The 26,844-nt window shown below is 39.7% G+C and overlaps 1 protein-coding gene across 2 annotated transcripts in view; it reads left to right on the top strand.

Annotated features, from left to right (window-relative positions):
- The window catches only part of LOC128659752 (oocyte zinc finger protein XlCOF6.1-like), a 107,071-nt gene extending 82,671 nt beyond the window's left edge, over positions 1-24,400 (top strand). The window contains exons 2-4 of one of the 2 annotated variants that reach the window (XM_053713332.1): positions 5,927-6,042; positions 10,036-11,242; positions 13,270-24,400. In XM_053713332.1, coding sequence (XP_053569307.1) covers positions 6,024-6,042; positions 10,036-11,213 — 1,197 coding nt within the window. In that variant the 5' untranslated portion in view covers positions 5,927-6,023 and the 3' untranslated portion in view covers positions 11,214-11,242; positions 13,270-24,400. Of the gene's footprint in view, positions 1-5,926; positions 6,043-10,035; positions 11,937-13,269 lie in introns of those variants that run through there. The other variant, XM_053713331.1, reaches the window with a different exon arrangement.
- Positions 24,401-26,844: the final 2,444 nt, after the last annotated feature.

Genomic DNA, 26,844 nt, shown 5'->3' with positions numbered 1-26,844 from the left:
AAAATCCCTGAGATACCGAGGAGGCCACAACTGTCTGGTTGTCTTTGGTAATAAAGAGTCTCGTAGGAAAGCCCAATCTGTATCTAATATTGGCTTTGCTCAAGGCGGAGGTGACTGCTTGGAACTGTCGCCTTTGTTGGAGAGTATGTGCAGATAAATCAGGAAGAAGTTGGATGTCTTTGAATTGGTCACTCAGTGTTGGCTTTTGAAAGGTGGCCTGCATCAGCTGATCTTTATACAGGAAACTGTGGAAGCACACAATAACATCCCTCGGTTTATCCTGCGCTACCAATCTAGAGCGCAATTCTCTATGAGCCCGCTCCATAGTACATGTTAACCCCTCAGGGGCACCAATAAGTTCCCGGAAAAGAGCCTGTAAGTAATCTTGTAGTTCAGATGGAGCAACAGATTCAGGAATACCTCGGAATCTAATGTTGTTGCGTCTAGCTCTGTTTTCTACGTCCGCTAGTTTGAACTCTAACCCCTTAATGACCGAGGACGTGCAGGGTACGTCCTCAAAAAAAGGCAGTTAACGTCTAAGGATGTACCCTGCACGTCCTCGGTGTGGAAAGCAGCTGGAAGCAATCCTGCTCGCTTCCAGCTGCTTTCCGGTTATTGCAGTGATGCCTCGATATGGAGGCATCCTGCAATAACCTTACATGGCCATCCGATGCAGAGAGAGCCACTCTGTGGCCCTCTCTGCACCGGACATCGATGGCCGGTATCGTTAGTGGGTGGGAGCCGACTTGGGAGGCGGGTGGGCGGCCATCGGTGTGCTGTTTTACGTCAAGGGGGGCGGGATCGGGGGCGGGACCATCAGGGGCGCGCACGGAGGGTGGCGGCCGGGCGCGTGCACGGGGCGGAAGCGGTTGGGAACTGCTACACTACGGAAAATGTTTTTAGTAAAAAGTGGCCTAATCTTGTTTGTGCAAAAGCACAAAAAGAGATCGTGGAGGGTTGGTTTTGTGTGGGGGGAAGCTACACTACAGAAAAGTTTTCTTCTAAACTGGGTACTGGCAGACAGCTGCCAGTGCCCAAGATGGCGCCTATTAAGTTAGAGTGGGAGGGTTATAGAGCTGTTTGGGGGGGGATCAGTGAGGTTGGGGGTTAAGGGAGATCGTACACAGCAGCATATGTAAATATGCTTTAAAAAAAAAATATATATAGCTTTTATTTTAGTACTGGCAGACTTTCTGCCAGTACTTAAGATAGCGGTGACAATTGTGGGGTGGGGGAGGGAAGAGAGCTGTTTGGGAGGGATCAGGGGGTCTGATGTTTCAGGTGGAAGGCTGAGCTCTACACTAAATCTAATATTAACCCTGCAAGCTCCCTACAAGCTACCTAATTAACCCCTTCACTGCTAGCCATAATACACGGCCTTCTAAATACCAAAAATCAATGCCAAAGCCATATATGTCTGCTATTTCTGAACAAAGGGGATCCCAGAGAAGCATTTACAACCATTTGTGCCATAACTGCACAAGCTGTTTGTAAATGATTTCAGTGAGAAACCTAAAATTGTGAAAAATTTTACATTTTTTTTAATTTGATCGCATTTGGCGGTGAAATGGTGGCATGAAATATACCAAAATGGGCCTAGATCAATACTTGGGGTTGTCTACTACACTACACTAAAGCTAAAATTACCCCAAAAAGCTCCCTACATGCTCCCTAATTAACCCCTTCACTGCTGGGCATAATACATGTGTGATGCGCAGTGGCATTTAGTGGCATTCTAATTACCAAAAAGCAACACCAAAGCCATATAAGTCTGCTATTTCTGAACAAAGGGGATCCCAGAGAAGAATTTACAACCATTTGTGCCATAATTGCACAAGCTGTTTGTAAATAATTTCAGTGAGAAACCTAAAGTTTGTGAAAAAATTTGTGAAAAAGTGAACGATTTTTTTTATTTGATCGCATTTGGCGGTGAAATGGTGGCATGAAATATACCAAAATGGGCCTAGATCAATACTTTGGGTTGTTTACTAAAAAAAAATATATACATGTCAATGGATATTCAGAGATTCCTGAAAGATATCAGTGTTCTAATGTAACTAGCGCTAATTTTGAAAAAAAAAAAATGGTTTGGAAATAGCAAAGTGCTACTTGTATTTATGGCCCTATAACTTGCAAAAAAAGCAAAGAACATGTAAACATTGGGTATTTCTAAACTCAGGACAAAATGTAGAAACTATTTAGCATAGGTGTTTTTTGGTAGTTGTAGATATGTAACAGATTTTTGGGGGTCAAAGTTAGAAAAAGTGTTTTTTTTTTCAATTTTTCCTCATATTTTATAATTTTTTATAGTAAATTATAAGATATGATGAAAATAATGGTATCTTAGAAAGTCCATTTAATGGCGAGAAAAACGGTATATAATATGTGTGGGTACAGTAAATGAGTAAAAGGAAAATTACAGCTAAACACAAACACCGCAAAAATGTAAAAATAGCCTTGGTCCCGAACGGACAGAAAATGGAAAAGTGCTGTGGTCATTAAGGGGCTAACTGAGAAATTTGTTCGGCCAGGCTCTCGGAGTAAGCCAGAACATTAGATTGATCCACAGCAAAGTCATCCTGCTTACGCTCCAAGGCATCCACCCTTTCTCCAATCTCTAAAATTTCCTTCTTGAGCTCAGCCGAGCTACGTTGTATCTCCTGGGTAATGGAACGTGTTTGAGTAGCTAGGAGCTTCTTGAGGGAAGACCCACTGAGTGGGAACTTGATAGAAACTCCTCGTCCTGAGAGTCAGGCTCGCTTAACTCTCTATTAGGTTCCATAGCCGGTTCCCTGGACGCTTGTGAAAAATGATCAAGGACTGTTTTTTTGGATTTGGGAGTGGATTTGAGGACCTTTCTAGCTGTGTGAGGCATTTTCATACAAGATTCCAAAAACCAGAGGGAGGGATGGTAGTTAAATTTTATACACTCAGAGAGTATACACAGCACAGAGTAAATTATATATAAGCTAGATGCACCTGTACATTCAGAAGCCACGCTTTCCACAAAAACCTTTAGAGCGGGGCCGGGAGAAATGTCACATTTACGGTCTACATTATTACATACTTATACTACTAAACCTAGCAGGCAAAACATAGGATATAGGAACCTGAGGAGTAACTACATTATGTATTTGAGACAGGACAGTAACAACTGTGCAGGCGTACTAGACCTAGCCCCTCACCTTAGGGGACTTGGGGATACGACCCGAAGGAAGGGAGACGGGAGTTGGAGGTGACCCACCCAGACAAGCTGGGCGGGAGCGGAGGGGTGACCTCTCAGGTGTTACACTTAAATTCCCACAATCACAATGAAGAAATGCAGTTTTCAATATAAATCATAACAAAAATAAGCTATTTAGGTCCTATACAGTTATGCAATTCAAGTACTATGAACCCTGTAAAAGAGAAAAAAAAAAAATGTAAGTATACAAGGAATAGTGCTTGATAGTGAGCTACCTTGGGGCTTAGAGACCCCTCTTAACTCAGGGGAGGGGGAAACGACCCAAAGGAAGGGGAAAAGGGATGTGGAGGTGACCAGCCTAGACTAGCTAGGCCCGAAAGGGAGAGTCTTGAGGGGGTAACACTTAATAATACACTTATACCCCTCAAAGGGATGAACCCCAGCTGAAGTGTGCAGTGGGAGAAGGAAGGTGTCAGTTACGTGAGGACTACTGCTTTGTGATAAGTGGGAGGTGGGTCAACCGTATGGACTGATGTGTCATGTAATCTTGCCTGTAGGAGCGTGCGACAGTTAGCTTGTGTCAGGACCCTATAAAATGGACAAAACATACAGTCTAGGTGTTATAAGTGAGACAATGCAAGAAAAAGTAACACTTCACTCTGGGGAAGGCCCACAGAGGCACATATGCTAACGCAGCAGCTTTTATACAATTACTCCCAATAAGTTATGAAATAGCACAGTTCCTTCTGAGGGAGCTCAAGATGCAGAAAAATGTTCCAACTTATGGTATGAGAAAAATCCGGTGATGCAGAGAGATGGATGTAGTGAAACAGATGAATTATACACTCCCTCAGGATTGTGGCCTGGGCTGGGCACGACTTAAAATAGCACAGTTCTCTTAAATCTACAGCTTACAATTATCCCAGTCGCTGAGTATAGTGGAGACTAGCAACTAGTAAGCACCCAGAGAGAGTCTTTATGTTACTTGGTGTTTGTTAGTATGCACAGCTCAGCAAAAGTCCCTCTGATGTTGGGGCACATATAACTCTAATGTGGGGTGTCATGAGTAGCAGGGATGACAATAAATCTGCAACCTGAAGGGCCTAACCTGAGATTAGATATAGGGAGGCACATAGAGCAAGAAGTCTCACCAAAAACTGTTCAGGTTAGGAGAAGGGGTTATAGCCAAGCAGTTGCTCCCACAGAGTCTCAGATCCAGATCATGTGCTAAGTAGTAAATCAGATAAGTACATTCATTTAAAATAAAGATTAGGTCTCACCAAATCCAAAGAGGTAGGTAGCCAATTCACTGCACAATAGTCCTCTCAAAAGGGGAGTCCCAGTCCAGCTCCAGAGGCCTGAGAAGAGAGAAAATACTCAGGAGCAGATCAGGTGTTGAAGTGACGCAGCAGGTCTCTCACAGGACCCGATAAGCCACCAAGGCTGCAGCTGTAATCCTCAGAAGGCACCATCACCTCCCCACGTGGGCCCCAGTAACAGAGAGGCCGGTGCGGTAAGGAGGCCCTTGAGTCCAAGATGGCGTCTGTTTGCACCCTTTTAATAATGCCTGAGGGGTAAGTGAAAGTCTCACTACTTGCGTAGCAAGACAGGTCTCTCAGTGCTCCCAGTGCCCCGCAAACTCTCCGGTGCCCCCAACCAGTACCGGCTGGGCTATGTATACCTTCAGGGCTTTGATAGAGCCTCCAAGTCAAGTGTGGTCGCCTCTCTATCTCACATGGGGTACCGTTGATTGCACCGCCGGGTGATGTGTCCCTATGCAGCAGGTCTCTGACCAACCTCAGCCCCAAGAGTGAGTGCTCCGGAGCGGATCCCCGGCCCTCCGGAGCAAGATGTATCACGTGGGCTGTTATGGGGCAAAGTCGCCAGTAGCAGGGTGTGAGGGACAATATGGCGATCCGGTTTGTAGGCAGCCCGTCACTGGCCGATGTCCCAGGGAAGGTGTTCTTTAGTTAGTCCTGTTGCCAATGAAGTTGTTAAACCTCCGGAGCGGGGCCCCAACCCCCCGGAGGGCAGAAACCTCCACAGTCACGCTCTGCACCATCCAGGCAGAGAAGGTGGCACTCAAAATGCTCGTAAAAAAAAGAGAAAAACCCCAAACACACACCAAGATGGGTCACACATATCCAATGCTATGAGTGGGGGTAGAAATAAGTGACATTTTTTAGATTTAGCCACCAATTTACTAGAAAAAATGAATTTTCCAGAGCAGAGCTGCTAGCAAGCACGTCCTAACTCTTCCATGGCTAGCTCCGCCCCCCACATTTTATTTTTAGTAAATACAAAATGTCTGATAGTGAGGATCTGTAGGAAGCACAATATCAATACTGTAGTATTAGATTTAACTTACATATAAACAACTCGTATTTAACATTTGTGTGAGTGCTTATTTATTTATTTTATTTATTATATACATAATGGGGGGAAAATAATTATAATATATTTGTAAGGTTGTGGTATGTCCCACTCATAAATAGATTGTCTACTCCTGAGCTTATAGTGTAAAAGTTCTGGAAATATTAATATTTAAGTTACAACTGTAACACACACAGAGCTAACTGTACTAAATGCTTGTGCTGAATCAATAGCACATATGTAATAACCTAAACAGCTGATCTGTATCACATGAATTGTTATGCATGCCTTTAATTATACCATACGTACAGTTAATCAGAACCATTATTTACTATTAACCCTTTAATTAATTGAATATACTTTTTACAGACACAGCCAGAGCACTGAGACATATCAGGTATTGATGTAACTGGAGTGAATAAGGGAACCTTCTTCCTGAGCACAGACATTGGAGCCTGTTATCAGCATGAACTCATATGTGTTAGGTGAGTAAAATAGATATTATACTGACTTTATTACTGGGAAATAGAATAGATCACTCATTAAACAAATATAAACTATTATATTTATATCCATACAGAGAGAAGCGCACTCACAGGAATAAACAACCAGCTCAATACCATTGTTAGCCTGTTCTATGGTGATTTACCACCAGGGTGCAGCTTCTTTTAGCCCAGTAATGCTTTTCACAGAGTAGACCTTTCCTGTAGTATATCAGTTTGATTCCGCCTATTACGGTCAGTCCAGCACCAAAATACCAGGCAATTCCTCTCTGAACAAGGAACACATAAACCCCAGGCAATCATTTCAGCCTTCATTGGGCCTCGTCAGTGAGGTACAGCCATATTCCTCTAAGCACACTGAACAAGGAGTCCACGTCTAGTTTCCCCTTTTTTTCTTAAGGAGACTAAATACATACAGAGAGAAGCGCACTTACAGGAACGAACAACTAACTCACCATTGTTAGCCTGTTCTATGGCAATTTACCACCTGTTTGAATCATCTTTTAGCTGTAATGATCATGGGATATATCCCTATCAGACCAATCCTGGCCAGTAGTCTTCTTATCCCAGTGGCAAGATAAGGAAATATCCCAGAAAATAAGAAGAAATAAATAAATGAGGATGCAATCCAATACTCGCTGTAGAGATGAGAAAACAGGTAAGTGGTCCCAGAAAGGTTGAGGAAGGCACCAAGTAGACAGTCCAATCCTTCAGGGAACCAAAGGCAAAGTCCGGTAACAGACAGGCAATTCAAGGAATCAGCAATTCAGGGGTTAATCAGTAGAGTGGTCAGAGACAAGCAGAGTTCGGCAACAAAAAGGCAATCCAGCAGTTCAGGGGTTAATCAGTATAGTGGTCAGAGACAAGCAGAGTTCAGCAACAATAAGGTAATTAGCATTAGCAAACAAAGCAATAAATCATAGCACCCAGGGAGCATAAGACAACCTATACTTGGGCAAGTTATAGGAAGTGAGGAGGTACTTACATAAGCAGTTCAGGGGTTAAATCAGTAGAGTGGTCACAGACAGGCCGAGTTCAGAAACAGTAAGGCAATCAGCAGTTCAGGGGTTAATCAGTAGAGTGGTCACAGGCAGGTAGAGTTCAGCAACTGTAAGGCAATCAGCAGTTCAGGGGTTAATCAGTAGGGTGGTCACAGACAGGCAGAGTTCAGCAACAGTAAGGCAATAAGCATTAGCAAACAGAGCAATAAAACATAGCACAACCTTTACTTGGGCAAGGTATAAGAAGTGAAGAGGAACTTACATAAGCGCAGGTTCACACCAAGGATAGCAGACAGGTGAGTGGCATCAGGAGATAAACCCGGCGTGTGGCGATGATGTCATCCCTGCATGCCACAACAACTGCCGCAACCATGGCAATGGCCGTGGGTGGAGAGAGCGGGGCCGCCGCTGAGACAAAGTGGTGTGACATTAGACCAGTATTGATTTTCACAGAGTAGAATTTTCCTGTAGTATATCAGTCTGATCCGGGCTATAACAGTCAGTCCAGCTCCGAAATACCAGGCAATTCCTCTCTAACCAAGGAACACAGCAACCCCAGATGTGGACTCCTTGCTCAGTGTGCTTAGAGGAATCTGGCTACACCTCAATGACAAAGTCCAATGAAGGCCGAAACGCTTCTCTCTGTATGTATTTAGTCTCCCTAAGGGCAAAAGGGGAAACCAGATGTGGACTCCTGGCTCAGTGTGCTTAGAGGAATATGGCTAAACCTCACTGACGAGGCCCAATGAAGGCCGAACAGATCGTCTGGGGTTGCTGCTGGACTGATATACTACATGAAAGTTTTACTCTGTGAAAAGCATTACTGGGCTAAAAGAAGCTGCACCCAGGTGGTAAATCGCCATAGAACAGGCTAACAATGGTATGAAGCTAGTTGTTCATTCCTGTTAGTGCGCTTCTCTCTGTATGTATTATATTTGTATCTGCATCTTTTAAGAACATTCGTGTCAACACCTGCTCTCAAAACACCTGCAACTCTACCTGCCCCTGCCCTGACCCAGCTCATGGAACTCCCATAACTACACTTTTGCCTACCTTTTTCCCATGTGTGGAACACCCACAACTCCCCCAGTGAGTGTTCCCCACCCCAGAACCGCAACCGATTTATGTGCTTAATTTAACAGTGTGTATTATTAATAGTAATAACATTTTGGCTGATTATATAAATCAAACAACCACAGCCCAAAGCTAAAAATCATCATAGGATCACTGCTCCTTAGCCTTTCAAAACATCTCACAATAATTATTAGTCTGTGATGATTAAGACCTTGGCCGATGTATTATCAGTCAATGCTGCTTATTCCATGCGAGCCTTCTGGCTTCCCGGATTCAGGAGTTAAAAAGCAGCGGTCATAAGACCCCCCTCGCTAGTGGCCTAATAGCCGCGAAGTGCAGGGACAGCATTGCACAAGCATTTCACCAGAAATAGTTGTGCAATGATAAATACCGATATCGTATGCTGTCGGCATTTAGAAATGTCGGGTGGACATGTCCGCTACAGAGGATCATGTCCGTCCGACATTTAATAATTTGGCCCTATCATATTCTTACCCCACTGGCTGAGCATGAGCCGGGCAGGGCTGTATCTGCAGTTACTTGTGTAATGTTAAATGAGGATGGTGGATGCCACCTCTCTTGCCCAGAATACAGATGTACTTGTTCCCTGGCTGAGAACATTATCCATCTGCACCTTGTTTAATGGGGCCCTATAACTTGTTTTCAGCAGTAATCAGTAGTTTAGTTTATTATGATATAGAAATATTTACATTATTTGTCTTTTGTTGTTTTTATTTGTAATTTACAGGATAATCAATTAAAAAATGAACACAAAACACAAGCCATTTTATGGATTGTAAATAAATAATATGATGTGTTGCCTTGGAATAGATGCTAAGATTGTTAAGTGGGTAGAATGCTGGCTTAAAGATAGACAACAGAGAGTTTCAATTAATGGAGTACATTCAAATGAGGCATCAGTTACTAGTGGTGTTCCCCAAGGGTCAGTTCTTGGGCCTATTTTGTTTAACATGTTCATAAATGTTATTGGAAGTGGGCTTAAGGGAAAGGTTTGCTTGTTTGCTGATGATACAAAAATTTGTAACAGGGTAGATGTTCCAGGAGGAGTTGATCAAATGAACTGTGATATTAATAAACTAGAGGACTGGTCAAATAAATGGGATCTGAAATTTAATATTACCAAGAGCAAAATTATGCATATAGGATCCAAAAACCCAAAGGCCAATTATAGTCTCAATGGTACATTACTGACTGTAATTAAAGAAGCCAGCAAGGCCAGTCAAATGCTTGGTTGCATTGGAAGAGGTTTTAGTAGCAGAAATAGCAAGGTTCTTATGCCACTTTACAGATCATTAGTTAGACCAAATATGGAATACTGTGTACAGTTCTGGAGACCATATCTTCAGAAAGATATAAATAAACTAGAAGCTGTCCAAAGGAGGACTACTAAAATGGTACATGGTCTAAAATATAAAACATACAAAGAAAGACTCTATGATCTAAATATGTATAGCTTCGAGGATAGAAAGGAAAGAGGTGACATGATAGAAACCTTCAAATATATAAAGGGACTTAATAAAATAGAAGCTGAAAGCATTCTTCACACAAAAATAAATGCCAAAACAAGGGCTCACAATCTAAAGTTAGAGGGTAGCAGATTCAGGAGAAATTTGAGGAAGCATTTTTTTTACAGAAAGGGTGGTGGATTCATGGAATAAACTTCCATTTGAGGTGGTAAACACAAAGACTGTAAAGGAATTTAAAAATGCCCGGGACATGCAAAAGGCTATCCTAAGGAAAAAGTAGTATAGACTTGATGGGCCTTTTTGGTTCTTATCTACCGTCAAATTCTATGTTTCTATGATTCTTGTATTAAGATAGATTCCATTATAAAGAATAAACATTATTTATTTTCTTTATTCCTTTTCTTTTTATGTAGACAATCACTTGAATAGTTCATATCCATCCTTCACTAAAGGAAGCATCAGAATGATACCACAAACTCCAAACGTCTTAGACACAAATGACTATTCACAAACATTGGGGAAATCACAGCAGATATTTAAAGAACATGGTGAATTGGAAGGAACTGGGCAGAAACCATTATGTACAGAGAGTAATTTAGTCATCAAACAAGAGGACAACATTTATGCCTTATCTAGTGAAATGATTATCCCTGAGGATAAACCACACACAGTTACTGAGTTTAAAGAAGAGAAAAGTTTTAAGTTTAGCCAAATGATTAATACAAAGGATAAACCTCACACATGTACAGAATGTGGGAGATGTTTAACATCTAAAGGAAGCCTTATGTATCACAGAAAGACCCACAAAGGGGAGAAACCTTTCACATGTAATGAGTGTGGGAGATGTTTCACATCCAAGGCAAATCTTATATCTCAGGAAAAGACCCACACAGTGGAGAAACCTTTAACCTGTACAAAATGTGGAAAACGTTTTACAAACACGCATAATCTGAAAACTCATGTAAGGAGTCACACAGGAGAAAAGCCATTCACATGTACAAAGTGTGGAAAATGTTTTACACTAAATTGTAATCTGAAAACTCATGAAAGGATTCACACAGGAGAAAAAGCTTTCACATGTACAGAGTGTGGAAAAAGTTTTAGACAAAAGAGTGATCTAAAAACTCATGAAAGGATTCACACAGGAGAAAAGCCTTTCACATGTACAGAGTGTGGGAAATGTTTTACACAAAAGAGTGATCTAAAAGCTCATGAAAGGATTCACACAGGAGAAAAACCTTTCACATGTACAGAGTGTGGAAAAGAATTTACAGTAAAAAGTAATCTGAAAACTCATGAAAGGATTCACACAGGAGAAAAACCTTTTACATGTACAGAGTGTGGAAAAAGTTTTCCACAAAAGAGTTATCTAAAAACTCATGCAAGGTTTCACACAGGAAAAAAACCTTTCACATGTACAGAGTGTGGAAAAGAATTTACAGTAAAAAGTAATCTGAAAACTCATGAAAGGATTCACACAGGAGAAAAACCTTTCACATGTACAGAGTGTGGAAAACGTTTTGCACATATACGTCATCTGAAAGCTCATGAAAGGAGTCACACAGGAGAAAAACCTTTCACATATTTCTAAAGTGGAAAAGGGTATCCCATGTCAGTCAGGTATCACAAAACACCAAATATTTACTCACAAAACAAACTTTGTATGCACTGTGTGAAAACCTTTTAAGAATTATCCTAAGGAAGACAAACTCTTTAAACAGAAGAGTCAACAAAGGATCCTGTTGTTAATAATACTTTCTAAATCCCAGTTACAAAATCTCCATATTGGAAGTACTCTCCTGCTGTTCTTTGTGTCTCTATATATGTGCACCTCAGTTTCTCTCATATCAATGTGATATAGAATCCAAACACCACACAGGAATATACAACTCTGCCCTCATACTGGCCAGTTTATAGAAACATTCACCACCAAAAGCACCTCCAGTGTTGTTTGTTAATATGCCAGTGTTAGAAGTTTTATGTTACATTTAGAAGTTTTAGTGTTTAGTGTTAGAAGTTTTATGTTACATTTAGAGCCTTTATATAATAGAGTGTTAGAGAATTATATAAACTAGAACATCAGTCTCAAATGATTGACATCTGGGAGATATATATAATGTGCACATCGGGTGGATAATCCTTTTCTTATAGCAACAGATGCTTAGCATTGTACATGTTATATACCAGAGGAATTTCTGAGGGGAAACTGATTTTATTTAATGAGACACAATGGGCTAGATTACAAGGGGGGTGCTAATTTGCCCGTTTGCTGGTGCGCAATAAATAATAAGCCATTACAAGTGGCTGATTTTTTTCTGCGGGAGCTGCACACAGTACTTGCCAGTACAAAGAACCTCTTCGCTCCAAACGGGCTAAGAAAGAACTCAGCAGCCTCCAGAGTGGTGTCTCGACTGTAGCCTCCTATCGCACCACAGGAACTCCAACGGCCAGGAAGGATGACGTCACTCTTGACTCGTAGCAGCAGGGGAGGAGTGAATATGCTAGCCCGATGCCGGTCAAAACACCCAGGGGGATGAAGCAGTATCCAAACTGGTATTGAAATGCAGAGAGGGGAAAAAGGATCCGCAGTCTTCAAGATGCATAGCATAGTATGTTTTCTTGCACTATATTTATTAATTAATTTTGTGCTTCATGTTTCCCCAATGTACTTCTGTGCTGTTGCATCTATATATACATCTGTACATACTTATCTCTTTATGTATTCATATATATATTTATATACATATTGTTTATTCACATTAAGTTTAGTAACATTTATTCTGTTATTATATGGGGCACAGAGATCAGAGCTTGTGTTTAGGTATAACATTATAGGGGCGGTTTTGTTGGTTTTAATCAATTAACCTATCAGCAATTTTTGTATGATTTTTAAACATGCATCCTGCCCTGCCTCTCCAGACTATGATTACAACGTAACCGCTGAAACATGTCAGTCTAGGCATGCCCGCTTATTTGTTTCTCTTGATGCATCCTATATCTTTTCAACATATCTTTTTAAGTATTTTATTCATCTTGAAGACTGCAGATCTTTTTTCCCCTCTCTGCATTTCAATACCAGTTTGGATACCGCTTCATCCCCCTGGGTGTTTTGCCAGGCATCGGGCTAGCATATTCACTCCTCCCCTGCTGCTACGAGTCAAGAGTGACGTCATCCTTCCTGGCCGTTGGAGCTCCTGTGGTGTGATAGGAGGCTACAGTTGAGACACCTCTCTGGAGGCTGGCTGAGTTCTTTCTCAGCCCGTGTGGAGCGAAGAGGTTCTTTGTACTGGCAAGTACTGTGTGCAGCTCCCGCATTTTCACTAAGGACAGGACTATTATGGCTTTATCAGGTACTACACAGCAATAACACTGTTTTTATTTATTTATTTGATGTGATACTGACTCTGGGGTTGTTATATGAGTGATTCGCTTCTAAGACCCGTTACATGTAGTAAAGTGCCTCTTTATACAGTCTGCATAATTTATTTGCATGAGAATACTACACTTGACTTTCTATTGATTTATGGATATCTGCTGGTAATATCCTATATTCTCATTGCAATCATTTGCCTGGCTCACTGTGGGGATAGTAATATATACAAACATGGATGCTCCTACTAAACAGTTATTTTCCCTTATGCCTGCAGATGCACACACAAATCCCACCATGGACTGTGACAAGATTTTTTCTGATGATAAAGGACTTTTATCATTAAGTAATCTCTTTGACACTAAGGAGAACTTATTATTCAAGGAAAGTAAAGCTCAATGGGACATTTTGACTTTTGAACGTTATATGTCTGCAAAAATGATCCCTAGAGGATTAAGAATTTACAAATGTCCTACTTTTGAAGTTGATCCTGGTGATCTTGAGTTTATTAATTCCTGGAATGAAGTCTTGTCAGAATGTTCTTCTAAGCTAATGCTTTTACTTGTACGGTATAGAACACTATATAGAATCTAAATAAAAGGAAATTGACATTTTACAATTAGAACTTAATAAACGTAGTCATGATCCGGACTTTGCTAAATTTGACACCATCCTCTATGATTCAGTTGCACGTGGCAAGCAGCTAATCATGGAGAATAAACATATGAAATTTAAAACGGATTATTTGTCTAATTCAGTTTATATTTGGAACAGAAAGCAATGTATTATAGACGTAGCCTACCACATAATAATAAGAATAGAAGGCGTAATCGCAGATGCAGAAATACACAATCCAAGTCTGTGACCTTTTCTGATAGTGAGACTGAGATGTCATCAGATGACAGATTTCCTAGTACTGAGGATATTAACATCATGCCTAATTTGACAGAAACACAAATTATTCAGCAGGGGATTCTGAAATACCCCAATACTAATATGTCAGCTTCAAAAATACCTACAGGCACTCAACCTAAGGAAAAACTGGACAATAGGGAAGGGAATACAGGTTCCAAATATGTTCCCAGTCAGTCCCATAATTTTACTGTGACTAGTAATATTAGTAACCCTTCCTTACTGGACCAGGTTTTTCCAATGGCCAGAGAACCTCAGGACGGGGGAGGAGGGAATCAAGGTCAGTACAATCAAGACAGATATCAACTCAGGGGCAATCACAATACAAGCAAATACAAGTAAATAATGTGATTAACTTGTCATCCACTACCCTCACTAACATTCAAATTGAAGTCTTAGGATTTGGCCTTGGTTTTGCTCCCACCAGTAATTTTAATATGTTTCAGACCATGATTGACATTAATCGACTTGTCAGAAATATAACACTTAGAAAACATTTCTGTAGTAATACTGACATTCCTCAAGCTCATATAGATCAATTTGAGCATACTAGTTCTCTACCATCTGAGTTCCAGTCCTTTGAAGAGAATTGTGACATGATCAGCCTTCAATCTCTAGCATTAGAACCATCTAAAAATACAGGTGTAACTAACAGTGGTCAGAGATTTAGGGATAAATCAAAATTTTAACCGATGCATAGCATGGGTCCCATTATTGAGACCTTCTATAACTGGGTCAAAAAAGATCTACAAGCACTTAGGGACAATCCTGGTCCTATCAAATATAATCTTTCAACCAAACAAAGAACAGCATTGGAATCTCTGCAGAATAATAACTCTATGGTGATCCGCCTTGCTGATAAGGGCGGAAGCATAGTAGTTATGGATCGGATGGACTATGTCTCTGAGGCTTTACAACAGCTCCATAACACACATGATTATCAAATTTTAGATAATAATCCTACCTTACAATATAAGAGAGAACTGATGGACATCTTGGACGATGGTTTGGAGCCAGGGCATTTAGATGAACATATGGTTCAGTACTTAGATGTAAAATATCCCAAGATACCCATGTTCCACCATTTCCCAAAAGTCCATAAATCGTTAACTAACATTCAAGGTAGACCTATTGTGAGTGGAGTGGACTCTCTACTAGAGAGACTGTCTCAATGGCTTGATTCATTGTTGCAACCTATTGGTGCCATGTTACCCTCGTATAACAGGGATACTAAACATATCCTTAATCTAATGAAGAAGGTTACCTGGGATTTAACCTATACATGGGTCACCATTGACGCAGTATCTTTATATTCTTCGATCCCTCATAATAAGGGAATTGAAGCTATTAGATTCTTTCTGGCTTTTTACACAGATTTCACTGTTGAGTTTCAGGAATTTGTTATTCGAGTCTTGAATTTTTTACTTACTCACAATTTTTTTTGTATTTTGAGGGTACTTACTATCTCCAAAGATATGGGACAGCTATGGAGTTTTCTTTAAAAAAATAAAAAATTGCACTTAGCAGTTTTGGGGGCTAAAGTCAGTGGCTGTGAAGTGTTAGAAAAAACGGCACTGAAAAGTGTCTGTACACTGCGGTCTATGGGAACTGTGTGTTCCCTGTAAATATATGTGTATGCTTATATACATATATGTTTTGTGTCAATATGTGTATACACTTATAACAAATAATATATATATATACTGTATGTATATAAACATATAAATATTTATTTAAATTTGCTGCCATCGATCTCATGCTGTGTCTCACAGCATTATAACGAGGCTCCCATTGGAGCATACGGTAGCTCGCTCTCATTTTGCGCTCCATTTATAATCAGGCCCAATATCAGTAACTGGTACATTTGTGATCATAATCGGTTTAATTTAAATGGCTACTATAACCTACATGTATACTGGGTATGTAATATGTGTGTCATGTGATCATAATCAGTTTAATTTAAATGGCTACTATAACCTACATGTATACTGGGTATGTAATATGTGTGTCATGTGATCATAATCAGTTTAATTTAAATGGCTACTATAACCTACATGTATACTGGGTATGTAATATGTGTGTCATGTGATCATAATCAGTTTAATTTAAATGGCTACTATAACCTACCTGTATACTGGGTATGTAATATGTGTGTCATGTGATCATAATCAGTTTAATTTAAATGGCTACTATAACCTACCTGTATACTGGGTATGTAATATGTGTGTCATGTGATCATAATCAGTTTAATTTAAATGGCTACTATAACCTACCTGTATACTGGGTATGTAATATGTGTGTCATGTGATCATAATCAGTTTAATTTAAATGGCTACTATAACCTACATGTATACTGGGTATGTAATATGTGTGTCATGTTCTGTAACTTGATATTATGTCTGTTAGATGTTTTCATGTTAGTTAGAAGCCACAAGAATTGATAATAGCACATACTGTATATATAAAGGGAACATTATATGTCTGATAAATCCCTTTGTATCAAGAACACAAGTGTTAGGTATATTTATACCATTTACAAGAACAGTAGGTAGAGAAAAGACCACCGATTGCAAAAGGAATACACTTATAGCACGCTCTTATTCCTCAAGAAAGCAAATAAATGTGTTTGAGAAGTGTTCGGTGCAAGTTTATTCAATTTATTGGAATATTTAAAATGGGGGATTATTAAAACCAATATCTGAAACTGGAAGACCTCTGTGATAGCTATTACCACAGTCCTACTAGTAAAATAAAATCACTACTACTAAAGGAATAATATAGGATATATTACTGATTGAAACCAGACTATGAGTAGTCCGTAATCAAGCATACAGCAGTGGTGACTAATATAGCTGTAACCACGCTTGCAATATGTGTGTGATTGTGTGTAAGATTCTAGACACTGTCAATTATGACAATAAACACATAGATAAAGTATAGAAGTCGGATATAAATATCATGGGGTAAATTTTTTGATGTAGCAAATCATGTCCACTGCACATCGATTAATGCCAACAGCATACGCTGTCAGCATTTATCATTGCACCAGAAGTTCTTGTGAACTGCTGGTACAATGCCGCGCTAGCAGGGGGTGTCAATCAACCCAATCATATTCAATCAAGTTGATTTCTGTCCACCGCCTCAGAGGAGGCGGACAGGTTATGAAACAGCGGTCTTTAGAAACACGGGGCATCAAGCTCCGTACAGAGCTTGATAAATTGACCCCTTAGTGTCAAATATCAAGTGTTGTTGACACAATTTAGCTAAATGTGGTAAGTATGTTAGTGTCTATTAAATCTGCATACTTTGCAAATATATGTGGACCACAATTTACAAGAACACGGTATGCAATTAGCCAAACAACAGGCTTATGGTAAAAAGTTATGGATTCAATCACATAAATAAATTGCCAGATACAAATAGTATGATTGCTAAGATTGCATAGTGATGCTTGTATCGTTAATAAACACAAGGCACTGCGGTTTATATATAAAGTACCATCAAGAGTCTCTGTTTCATATATGTAAATATTTCACAGCAGGCACATTTTGCTGGGTTGTTAAAAATAAAATAGTAACCAAGGAGTGTCGAGGTATGATACTATAGGGTCCAATTGTGGCAATGTAATGATTTAGCTTAGGTTGCAAAGGATCACAACTGCAGAGAGTCTGTATAAAGTGGATGTATCACTTTGGCAATTGGAGTATTTATGTAGCATAAACCAAGCTGCGTTCAGTGAATTTATTATAAAGGGAACAATTCGTTGCAGAGATAAGGTTTGTCACGCAACAGAAAACAAAGTCAGAATTGTTGTTAAACTTCACAACAAGAAGAATAGGATAAACTGAAATGGCAGTCTCTTAGGTATAAATCAAATATAAGCACAGTAGCAATTGTCATTAACCAGAATTGTTATTATGATGCAGGCAGAGTGAAGTCTTAGTGCATTAGCGGTGTAGCGTAGTAAGCAAGCAAATGTTATCAACACAAGTGAAAAGCAAACAGTCCAGCTACTTGTAATATCAGATGTTCTTACCCCCTTAGTCAGGATACAACAGGTTGCGCACACAGTACCTTACAGAGGTTCCGGATAGTGGAGCTGTATACTGTGAGCAGGAGAACTCAGCACTGTATGCGAGAGGATGCGGGAGGCAGTCCGGTTACGCTGCAGTGAAACAAACTGTCAGCAATTCCAAGCAGCTCTGAGTGAGCGGTGAGAGAGTGACTGAGCGTCTGAAGCAGGTTGTCAGATTCACTTAAAGCGTGCACGACAATAAGACTGCAGGAGGAAGGTTTGTTTAAATTGAAGAACGGATATGACCGTTATTTGTTTTAAGCTTGAAAAGAAATTATCCTTATGAGTTCAGCAATTCCGGAAAAGGCAAAACTTAGAAAGCTTCTCAGAGGTAATTTCAAGAGGTGATTCAAATAGCAGCTACAGACTTTAGCTAGGTTAGTTTAATAATCAAGCACCTGTTTGTGGTCACATGATGCTTTAAATACAGGTAAAGCTAGAGTCAGGTGACTGGAGGAAGGAGGTAAGAAGTGGAATGGAATCCTTACATATGCCCCCCCCTCAAGCAAGCCGATCCTCGGCTTGATGCTTGGGCCGAAGAGGGAATCTACGATGGAAACGTAAGAGAAGTCTGGGTGCATTTATATGCGTGTAAGGTTCCCATGTGTCATCATCAGGTGAGTATCCTTTCCATCGTACCAAATACTGCAAAGTTCCATCATGACGTCTGGAATCTAGGATATCATGGATCTCATAGGTATCTGAATCCAGGGGTATAGGTGCAGGAGGTAAAATGGGTTTTAGTGAAGGATCATTAGAGGCTGGTTTCAGAAGCGAGACATGAAAAGTTGGATGTATGGGTAAGGAACTGGGTAAATCCAGAGTGACTGCATTTGGGTTCACAACCCGAGTGATAGTGAAAGGACCGATGTATAAGCCTGCTAATTTTTTACTAGGTAGTGGTATTTTGATATTCTTTGTCGAGAGCCAAACTCTACTGCCCACGGTGTATGCAGGAGAAGGTCTTCTACGTAGGTCGTAATATTTTTTCTGGGAGTCCTGGGCTTGTTGGATGTTCCGTTTCAAGAATTGAAAGTTTTCGGCTAAGGTTTGTAATAGATCATCAACACAAGGAGATATTGGAATTTCCATATTTTGTAAGGTAAAGTTGGGATGATAAGCGTAGTTAGCATAAAAAGGCGAGACCTTGGTTGAGGAATGAACAGAGTTGTTGTAGGCAAATTCTGCCAGATACAAGTATAGGGACCATTCAGTTTGATGATAGGAGCAGTAACACCGTAAATACTGCTCTAACCATTGATTTAGCTTCTCTGTTTGGCCATTGGTTTGAGGGTGGAAGGCCGTACTCAAGCGATGATCAATCTGTAGTTGTTGTGTGAGACATTTCCAGAACTTGGACGTAAACTGTGTACCCCTGTCTGTAGTTATCACGGAAGGGATACCATGGAAACGAACAATAGAATTCAAGAAAAGTTGTGCTGTCTCACTGGAGGTGGGTAGTTTATTGAAAGGAATGAAGTGGGCCATTTTAGTCAAGATGTCAGTAACTACTAAAATGGTGTTGAACCCAGAACTCACAGGTAATTCAACAATGAAATCCATGCCCAGATGTGCCCAGGGTCTATTGGGTATTTGGATTGGGAGGAGGTGTCCATAGGGTTTCTTTCTTTCCTTTTTGGAAGTGATGCAAATGGTACAATTTTCTATGTACTCTTTAACAGTGTTATCCAAATTCGGCCACCAGTAATTTCTACTGAGAAGTTCTTTGGTTTCCGTTATCCCAGGATGACCTAGAAGAGGTGGGTCATGATGCTGTTTGATCAAATGAGATCTGAGGGATTGAGGTACATATAACTTAGAGTCATGATAGTAGAGATTATCGTTGCAAGAGAGCTGGAGATGAGGTAACTGTTCGTCTGCTTGTAGAGCTGATTGGATCTGTGTCTTAAAGCTGGGGAGCAATCCTAGGAATCGTTCCGGAGGGATGATGGAAGTACAAGTCTGTAGGTTTTCAGGTTTCGGATCCTTTCTTGAAAGGGCATCGGCCTTTCCATTCCTAGATCCAGGCCTGTAGACTATCTGAAAGTTGAACCTACTGAAGTATAGACTCCAACGAACCTGCCGGCTTGAGAGTGTTTTGTTTCTCTGAAGAAATTCTAGATTGCGATGATCAGTATATATTATAATAGGTAGGACAGTGCCCTCCAAAAGATGTCTCCAGTGTTCAAATGCACGTTTCATGGCTAGAAGTTCCTTTTCACCGATGGAATAGTTCATTTCAGGTGCAGACATGACTTTTGAATAATATGCAACGGGATGGAGGGGATGAGTTAGACTCTGTCTTTGCGAAAGAACTGCTCCGAGAGCATAGTCTGAAGAATCTACTTCCAACACAAACTGTAGTGAAGGATCTGGGAATTGGAGTATGGGAGCTGAGCAAAAAGACTCTTTTAGTAGGTTAAATGCTTCAGTTGCCTTATAGTTCCACACAAAAGGTGTAGATGAGCTGGTGAGCTTAGTGAGTGGTTTAGCAAGATGAGAGAAATTTTTGATAAACTTCCTATAGTAGTTGCTAAACCCCAAGAAACGTTGTAGTTCCTTTCTGTTCTTAGGAAGTGGCCAGTTCTTTACAGCTTCAACTTTATTGGTCTGCATTTGAATGCCATCAGGGCCAATGGAATAACCCAGGAAATCTATTTGGTTGGTGTGGAAGACACACTTCTCCAGTTTAGCATAAAGTCTATGTGCTTGTAGTCTGGATAGAATCCAGCTAACATGTTTAACATGGTCCTCGAGTGAATTGGAGTAAATAAGGATATCGTCGAGATAGACGACTACACAGATATCCAAAAGATCATGAAAAATGTCATTTATAAACCGTTGGAACGTGGCCGGAGCGTTAGTTAACCCAAACGGCATGACCAGATATTCAAATAGGCCGTATCTCGTTCTGAAGGCTGTTAACCACTCATCCCCTTCTCTGATACGGACTAAATTGTACGCGCCCCTGAGGTCTAGTTTGGTGAAAATTTTAGCATGTTGCAGACGTTCAATAAGTTCAGGGATGAGTGGTAGGGGATACCTGTTTTTTATTGTAATTTTATTAAGTTCCCTAAAATCAATAATTGGACGGAGAGAGTTATCCTTGTTCCTTACAAAGAAAAATCCAGCGGCTGCTGGAGACACGGAGGGGCGTATGAAGCCTTTCTTTAGGTTTTCATCGAGATAGACTTTTAGGTGGTCGAGCTCAGGCTGGCAAAGGGGATAGAGATGTCCAAACGGAGCAGTGGTACCTGGTTTCAAGTCGATAGGACAGTCATACGACCGATGGGGTGGCAGAGTGTCTGCTTCCTTTTTACTAAAAACCTCTGCAAATTTCCTGTACATCACAGGTATCTGAGGATCCTCTGACACATGAAGTAATGAGGAATGATTCAGGCAAGTTTGATGGCAATAGGGTGAATTAAAACTTAATTTCAGAGAACTCCAATTAATGACTGGTTCATGTAGACGAAGCCAATGTAAACCTAACACAATTGGAAAAAGTGGTGTAGTAATTACATCGAATGAAATGTATTCTTGATGTGAATCTACAGTAGTTACAAGTATGGGAATGGTATGCTGTGTAACAGGACCAGAAGAAATTTTAGAGCCATCTACTACTCGAATAGAAACAGGACACAACTTAGTGATAAGGGGTATTTTATTTTCCAACACAATAGATTTGTCAATATAATTCCCTTGGGCACCGGTGTCAATAATGGCCTCTCTCGTCAAGCGATTGTGGTCCCACTGTAAAGAGAGATTTAAAGTACAGTGAATCGGTTTATCATGAACAATTAAAGTAGTCATATGAGTGAAAGACTTACTATTCTTGTTTTTACGTAGAGAGGGACATTCACTAAGGGAATGGGATGGACTTCCGCAGTACATGCAAAGACCTTTGGATTTTCTCCTGAATCTTTCTTCTGAACTCAAAGGACCCCGAAAAAACCCAATATCCATAGGTTCAGGAGTGCTTGGAGATGGCGCAGCAGGCATAGGATGTGGGGCTCTTCTGTATGTGGAATCACCTGGTTGGCGTTCAGACTTCCTTTCCCGAAGCCTTCTATCGATATGCATCGATAATTTCATGAGACCGTCCAGGTTATCAGGTAGATTGGTTCGTGCCAATTCGTCTTTAACTGATTCAGAAAGTCCTAAGCGGAACTGATTCCTCAAAGCAATCATATTCCATTGGGAATCTATGGCATGTTGTTTAAATTCCGTTATGTAGACTTCAACAGGACGGTTACCTTGTCTGAGTTTTCTCATCTTACTTTCAGCCGTCAGTTGTAGGTTAGAATCAGAATAAAGTTCATCCATGACCGCCAAAAAGGAACTTAAAGAGGATAATATGGGGTCATTAGTTTCAAACAGAGTGTCAGCCCAAATTCGGGGTTCACCCCTTAGATAGCTAATCATAGTGAGTATTTTAATCTTCTCATTGGGATAGGTTAATGGCTTCAAATTGAACATGAGAAGGCAAGCATTCTTGTATTGGCGATAAACATTCCTATCACCATTAAATAAGTCAGGTGCTGCTATCTGAGGTTCCACAAAAGTAGAAGTAGGTTGTGATTTAGGTAAGGTAGTATCTTTAATTATTTTTCTTAAAGTCTCATTCTCGACCTTTAGGTCTCTAAGACCCTGAGTAAGTTCATCCACTCTCTTAGACAGACTATAGACGAACTGTGGGAGCTCTGCTGGATCCATAGGTAGGCTTGATTATTCTGTAATGATTTAGCTTAGGTTGCAAAGGATCACAACTGCAGAGAGTCTGTATAAAGTGGATGTATCACTTTGGCAATTGGAGTATTTATGTAGCATAAACCAAGCTGCGTTCAGTGAATTTATTATAAAGGGAACAATTCGTTGCAGAGATAAGGTTTGTCACGCAACAGAAAACAAAGTCAGAATTGTTGTTAAACTTCACAACAAGAAGAATAGGATAAACTGAAATGGCAGTCTCTTAGGTATAAATCAAATATAAGCACAGTAGCAATTGTCATTAACCAGAATTGTTATTATGATGCAGGCAGAGTGAAGTCTTAGTGCATTAGCGGTGTAGCGTAGTAAGCAAGCAAATGTTATCAACACAAGTGAAAAGCAAACAGTCCAGCTACTTGTAATATCAGATGTTCTTACCCCCGTAGTCAGGATACAACAGGTTGCGCACACAGTACCTTACAGAGGTTCCGGATAGTGGAGCTGTATACTGTGAGCAGGAGAACTCAGCACTGTATGCGAGAGGATGCGGGAGGCAGTCCGGTTACGCTGCAGTGAAACAAACTGTCAGCAATTCCAAGCAGCTCTGAGTGAGCGGTGAGAGAGTGACTGAGCGTCTGAAGCAGGTTGTCAGATTCACTTAAAGCGTGCACGACAATAAGACTGCAGGAGGAAGGTTTGTTTAAATTGAAGAACGGATATGACCGTTATTTGTTTTAAGCTTGAAAAGAAATTATCCTTATGAGTTCAGCAATTCCGGAAAAGGCAAAACTTAGAAAGCTTCTCAGAGGTAATTTCAAGAGGTGATTCAAATAGCAGCTACAGACTTTAGCTAGGTTAGTTTAATAATCAAGCACCTGTTTGTGGTCACATGATGCTTTAAATACAGGTAAAGCTAGAGTCAGGTGACTGGAGGAAGGAGGTAAGAAGTGGAATGGAATCCTTACAGGCAATAAGCCCTGATAAATGCACTAGCAATCTTGTAGTTAAAATTATAACAGTAAGTTTGTGATCTTTATCATCGTATATGAGAGCTTGAATATGGCTGAATTATTGCAGCGGATACCTTACAATGTTGCAATTAAATTGGCCTATAATGTTATTTTATATTTAGCAAAGACACGTCAACACCTGCCACCTGCAATCGTATGTGTAAGTATTGTTAGCACCCATAATCACGCACGTAACTCAGATTGGCAATAAGAAGTATTAGAACTAATAATACGCTAGTCTCCGTTATTTAAATCATTTCAAGTATATCACAGAACCCGCACATTTGCTGGGCTGCTGAGCATAAACAGAGTTCCACGGTATAAATGATATACATCAACAAGATAACAAATTACTGGTATCAAAAATATCTCTGAGGTCTAAGTCAGATAAATATTAAAAACCTAATATGAGAGCCCCATTTCTCTCCCACCCGCCCTTGTTTCTCTGTTTGGTGTTTGCAATCGGTGGTCATTTCTCCACCTATTGTTATAAATATTCCTTGTTAATAAACAGCACCTCAATGCTCTATATATGTATAGGAACCTTAATACAGCTGCATATTAATATTCCTTAGCGTGGTGCCATTGATTCCCTCTACTCTCATATTTATAGCACTGTGTGCATATCTCATATAATGCTCCTGTTTACTATATAATGATATACAATGTTTTTCATGCAAATAAAAAATGATTGTAATCCAGACCAGTATTTTGTGTCTTTTTGTCTAATTAAAATTATAATATCACAGAATAATAAGGAATAAATCATCATAGACAGAAGCCAAATCTGATGGTGAATTATTTTTTTTTCAAATTCAAACTTTTTTTTTTTCTTTTTTTTTTTTTAAAAGTGTTATTGCTTTTCATTTTTATTATGCATTTCAAATTTTGCTATACTGAACTCTAAATGCATTTATTGGAAAAAAAAATGCTGTAACTTTAAAATCACTTATACAATTTTAAGGGACAACTTAAAAATATGGTAACAAATATATTATTATTATTATTTTTTCCCAAAAAGCTTTATTATAAGATAATCAAATATTACATATTTTTCAACTTTTTTCATTGAGACATTCAGAGAGAAAATCAAAAACACATAACATTTCAAATCATAATGCACACACAGGTATCATTCCTTCTAGGATTATCAGAGACATAGTGATAAACACACATCCTATATTACAGATAAAGTCTTAGGAGTTCATAATACATTCTCAGTGCACTTTTATGGTTAAAGTCCCGGAAGGCCAAAGGGTGCACTATGCCTGTTGCTCTACAGCCATTACAAGCTTAAGCAAAAAACGTTAGAGTCCAGGGGGGAAGATGGACAAAAAACCTGTCCACTGCATTTTAAAAGATCACAATTAAAAGATCACCGACCACAAGTATACTTATTTATACTTATTGCTTGACATTGTATAGATCTCACTAACAAATAGTTCTAAAAAGGGGGTCTAAATGTCAATGCTGTCGGCTGCGACTGATGGTGAAATTTAACCGCTGATAATTTATATAGGGCAGAAATTTTACCCAACGTTACGAGTTTTCCGTTACACGTGAAAAAGCAGCGCTATGGGTCATAACGCTGCTTTTTCACCTACAGCTGCTATTACAAGTCTTGTCCAAAATGCTGTACCGCTCACATTTTTGGCAATACTGCAAATCAACTTACGCAATTTGTGTAAAGTCTTTTTTCAATGGGATTTCCATAGCGCCAGTATTACAAGCTTTTCCTGGGAGGCCAAAAAGAGAGCGGTACAGCCCATACCCACAAGATCCGTAATGCATTCTAAAGTCAGTAGTTATGAGTTTTTTTACGCTACAAAGCTGTAACATAAAACTCATAACTAAAGTGTTAAAAAGTACACTAACACCCATAAACTACCTATTAACTCCTAAACTGAGGCCCTCTCGCATTGCAAACACTAAAATAAAATTATTAACCCCTAATCTGCCGCTCCGGACATCGCCGCCACTAGAATAAACATATTGACCCCTAAAACGCCGCACCCCAGCATTGCAAACACTAGTTAAATATTATTAACCCCTAATCTGCCGCTCCGGACATCGCCACCACTATACTAAACATATTAACCCCTAAACCTAACCCATATCCTAACACCCCCTAACTTTAATATAATTAAAATAAATCTAAATAAATATTACAATTATTACCTAAATAATTCCAATTTAAAACTAAAGACTTACCTGTAAAATAAACCCTAAGCTAGCTACAATATAACTAATAGTTACATTATATCTAGCTTAGGGTTTATTTTTATTTTACAGGCATTTATTTTAACTAGGTAGAATGGTTAGTAAATAGTTATTAACTATTTACTAACTACCGAGTTAAAATAAATACAAATTTACCTGTAATTTAAAACCTAACCTGTTCTACACTAACACCTAACATTACACTACAATTAAATCAATTACATAAATTAAAAACAATTATCTAAATTACAAAAAATAAAAAACACTAAATTACAGAAAATAACAGACGAAATTATAAAATATTTAAACTAATTACACCTAATCTAATAGCCCTATCAAAATTAAAAAAAACTCCTAGCCTAAACTAAACTACCAATAGCCCTTAAAAGGGCCTTTTGCTGGGAATTGCTCCAAAGAAATCAGCTCTTTTACCTGTAAAAAAAATACAAACAACCCCCCCAACAGTAAAACCCACCACCCACACAACCAACCCCCCAAATAAAATCCTAACTAAAAAACCTAAGCTCCCCATTGCCCTGAAAAGGGCATTTGGATGGGCATTGCCCTTAAAAGGGCATTTAGCTCTTTTGCAGCCCAAACCTTAACCTAAAAATAAAACCCACCGAATAAACCCTTAAAAAACCTAACACTAACCCCCGAAGATCCACTTACAGTTTTGAAGACCGGACATCCAACCTCAACGAAGTCGGGAGAAGTCTTCATCCAAGCGGCAAGAAGTCCTCAACGAAGCCGGGAAAAGTCTTCATTCAAGCTGGCAAAAGTGGTCCTCCAGACGGGCAGAAGTCTTCATCCAGATGGCATCTTCTATCTAAATCCATCCGGCACGGAGCGGGTCCATCTTCAAGACATCCGGCGTGTAGCATCCTCTTCTTACAATGGCTCTTCTGGAATGAAGGTTCCTTTA

This window comes from Bombina bombina, chromosome 5 (genome assembly GCF_027579735.1).
Source record: "Bombina bombina isolate aBomBom1 chromosome 5, aBomBom1.pri, whole genome shotgun sequence".
Taxonomy (NCBI): domain Eukaryota; kingdom Metazoa; phylum Chordata; class Amphibia; order Anura; family Bombinatoridae; genus Bombina; species Bombina bombina.
This window is presented reverse-complemented; position numbering and strand designations above follow the sequence as displayed.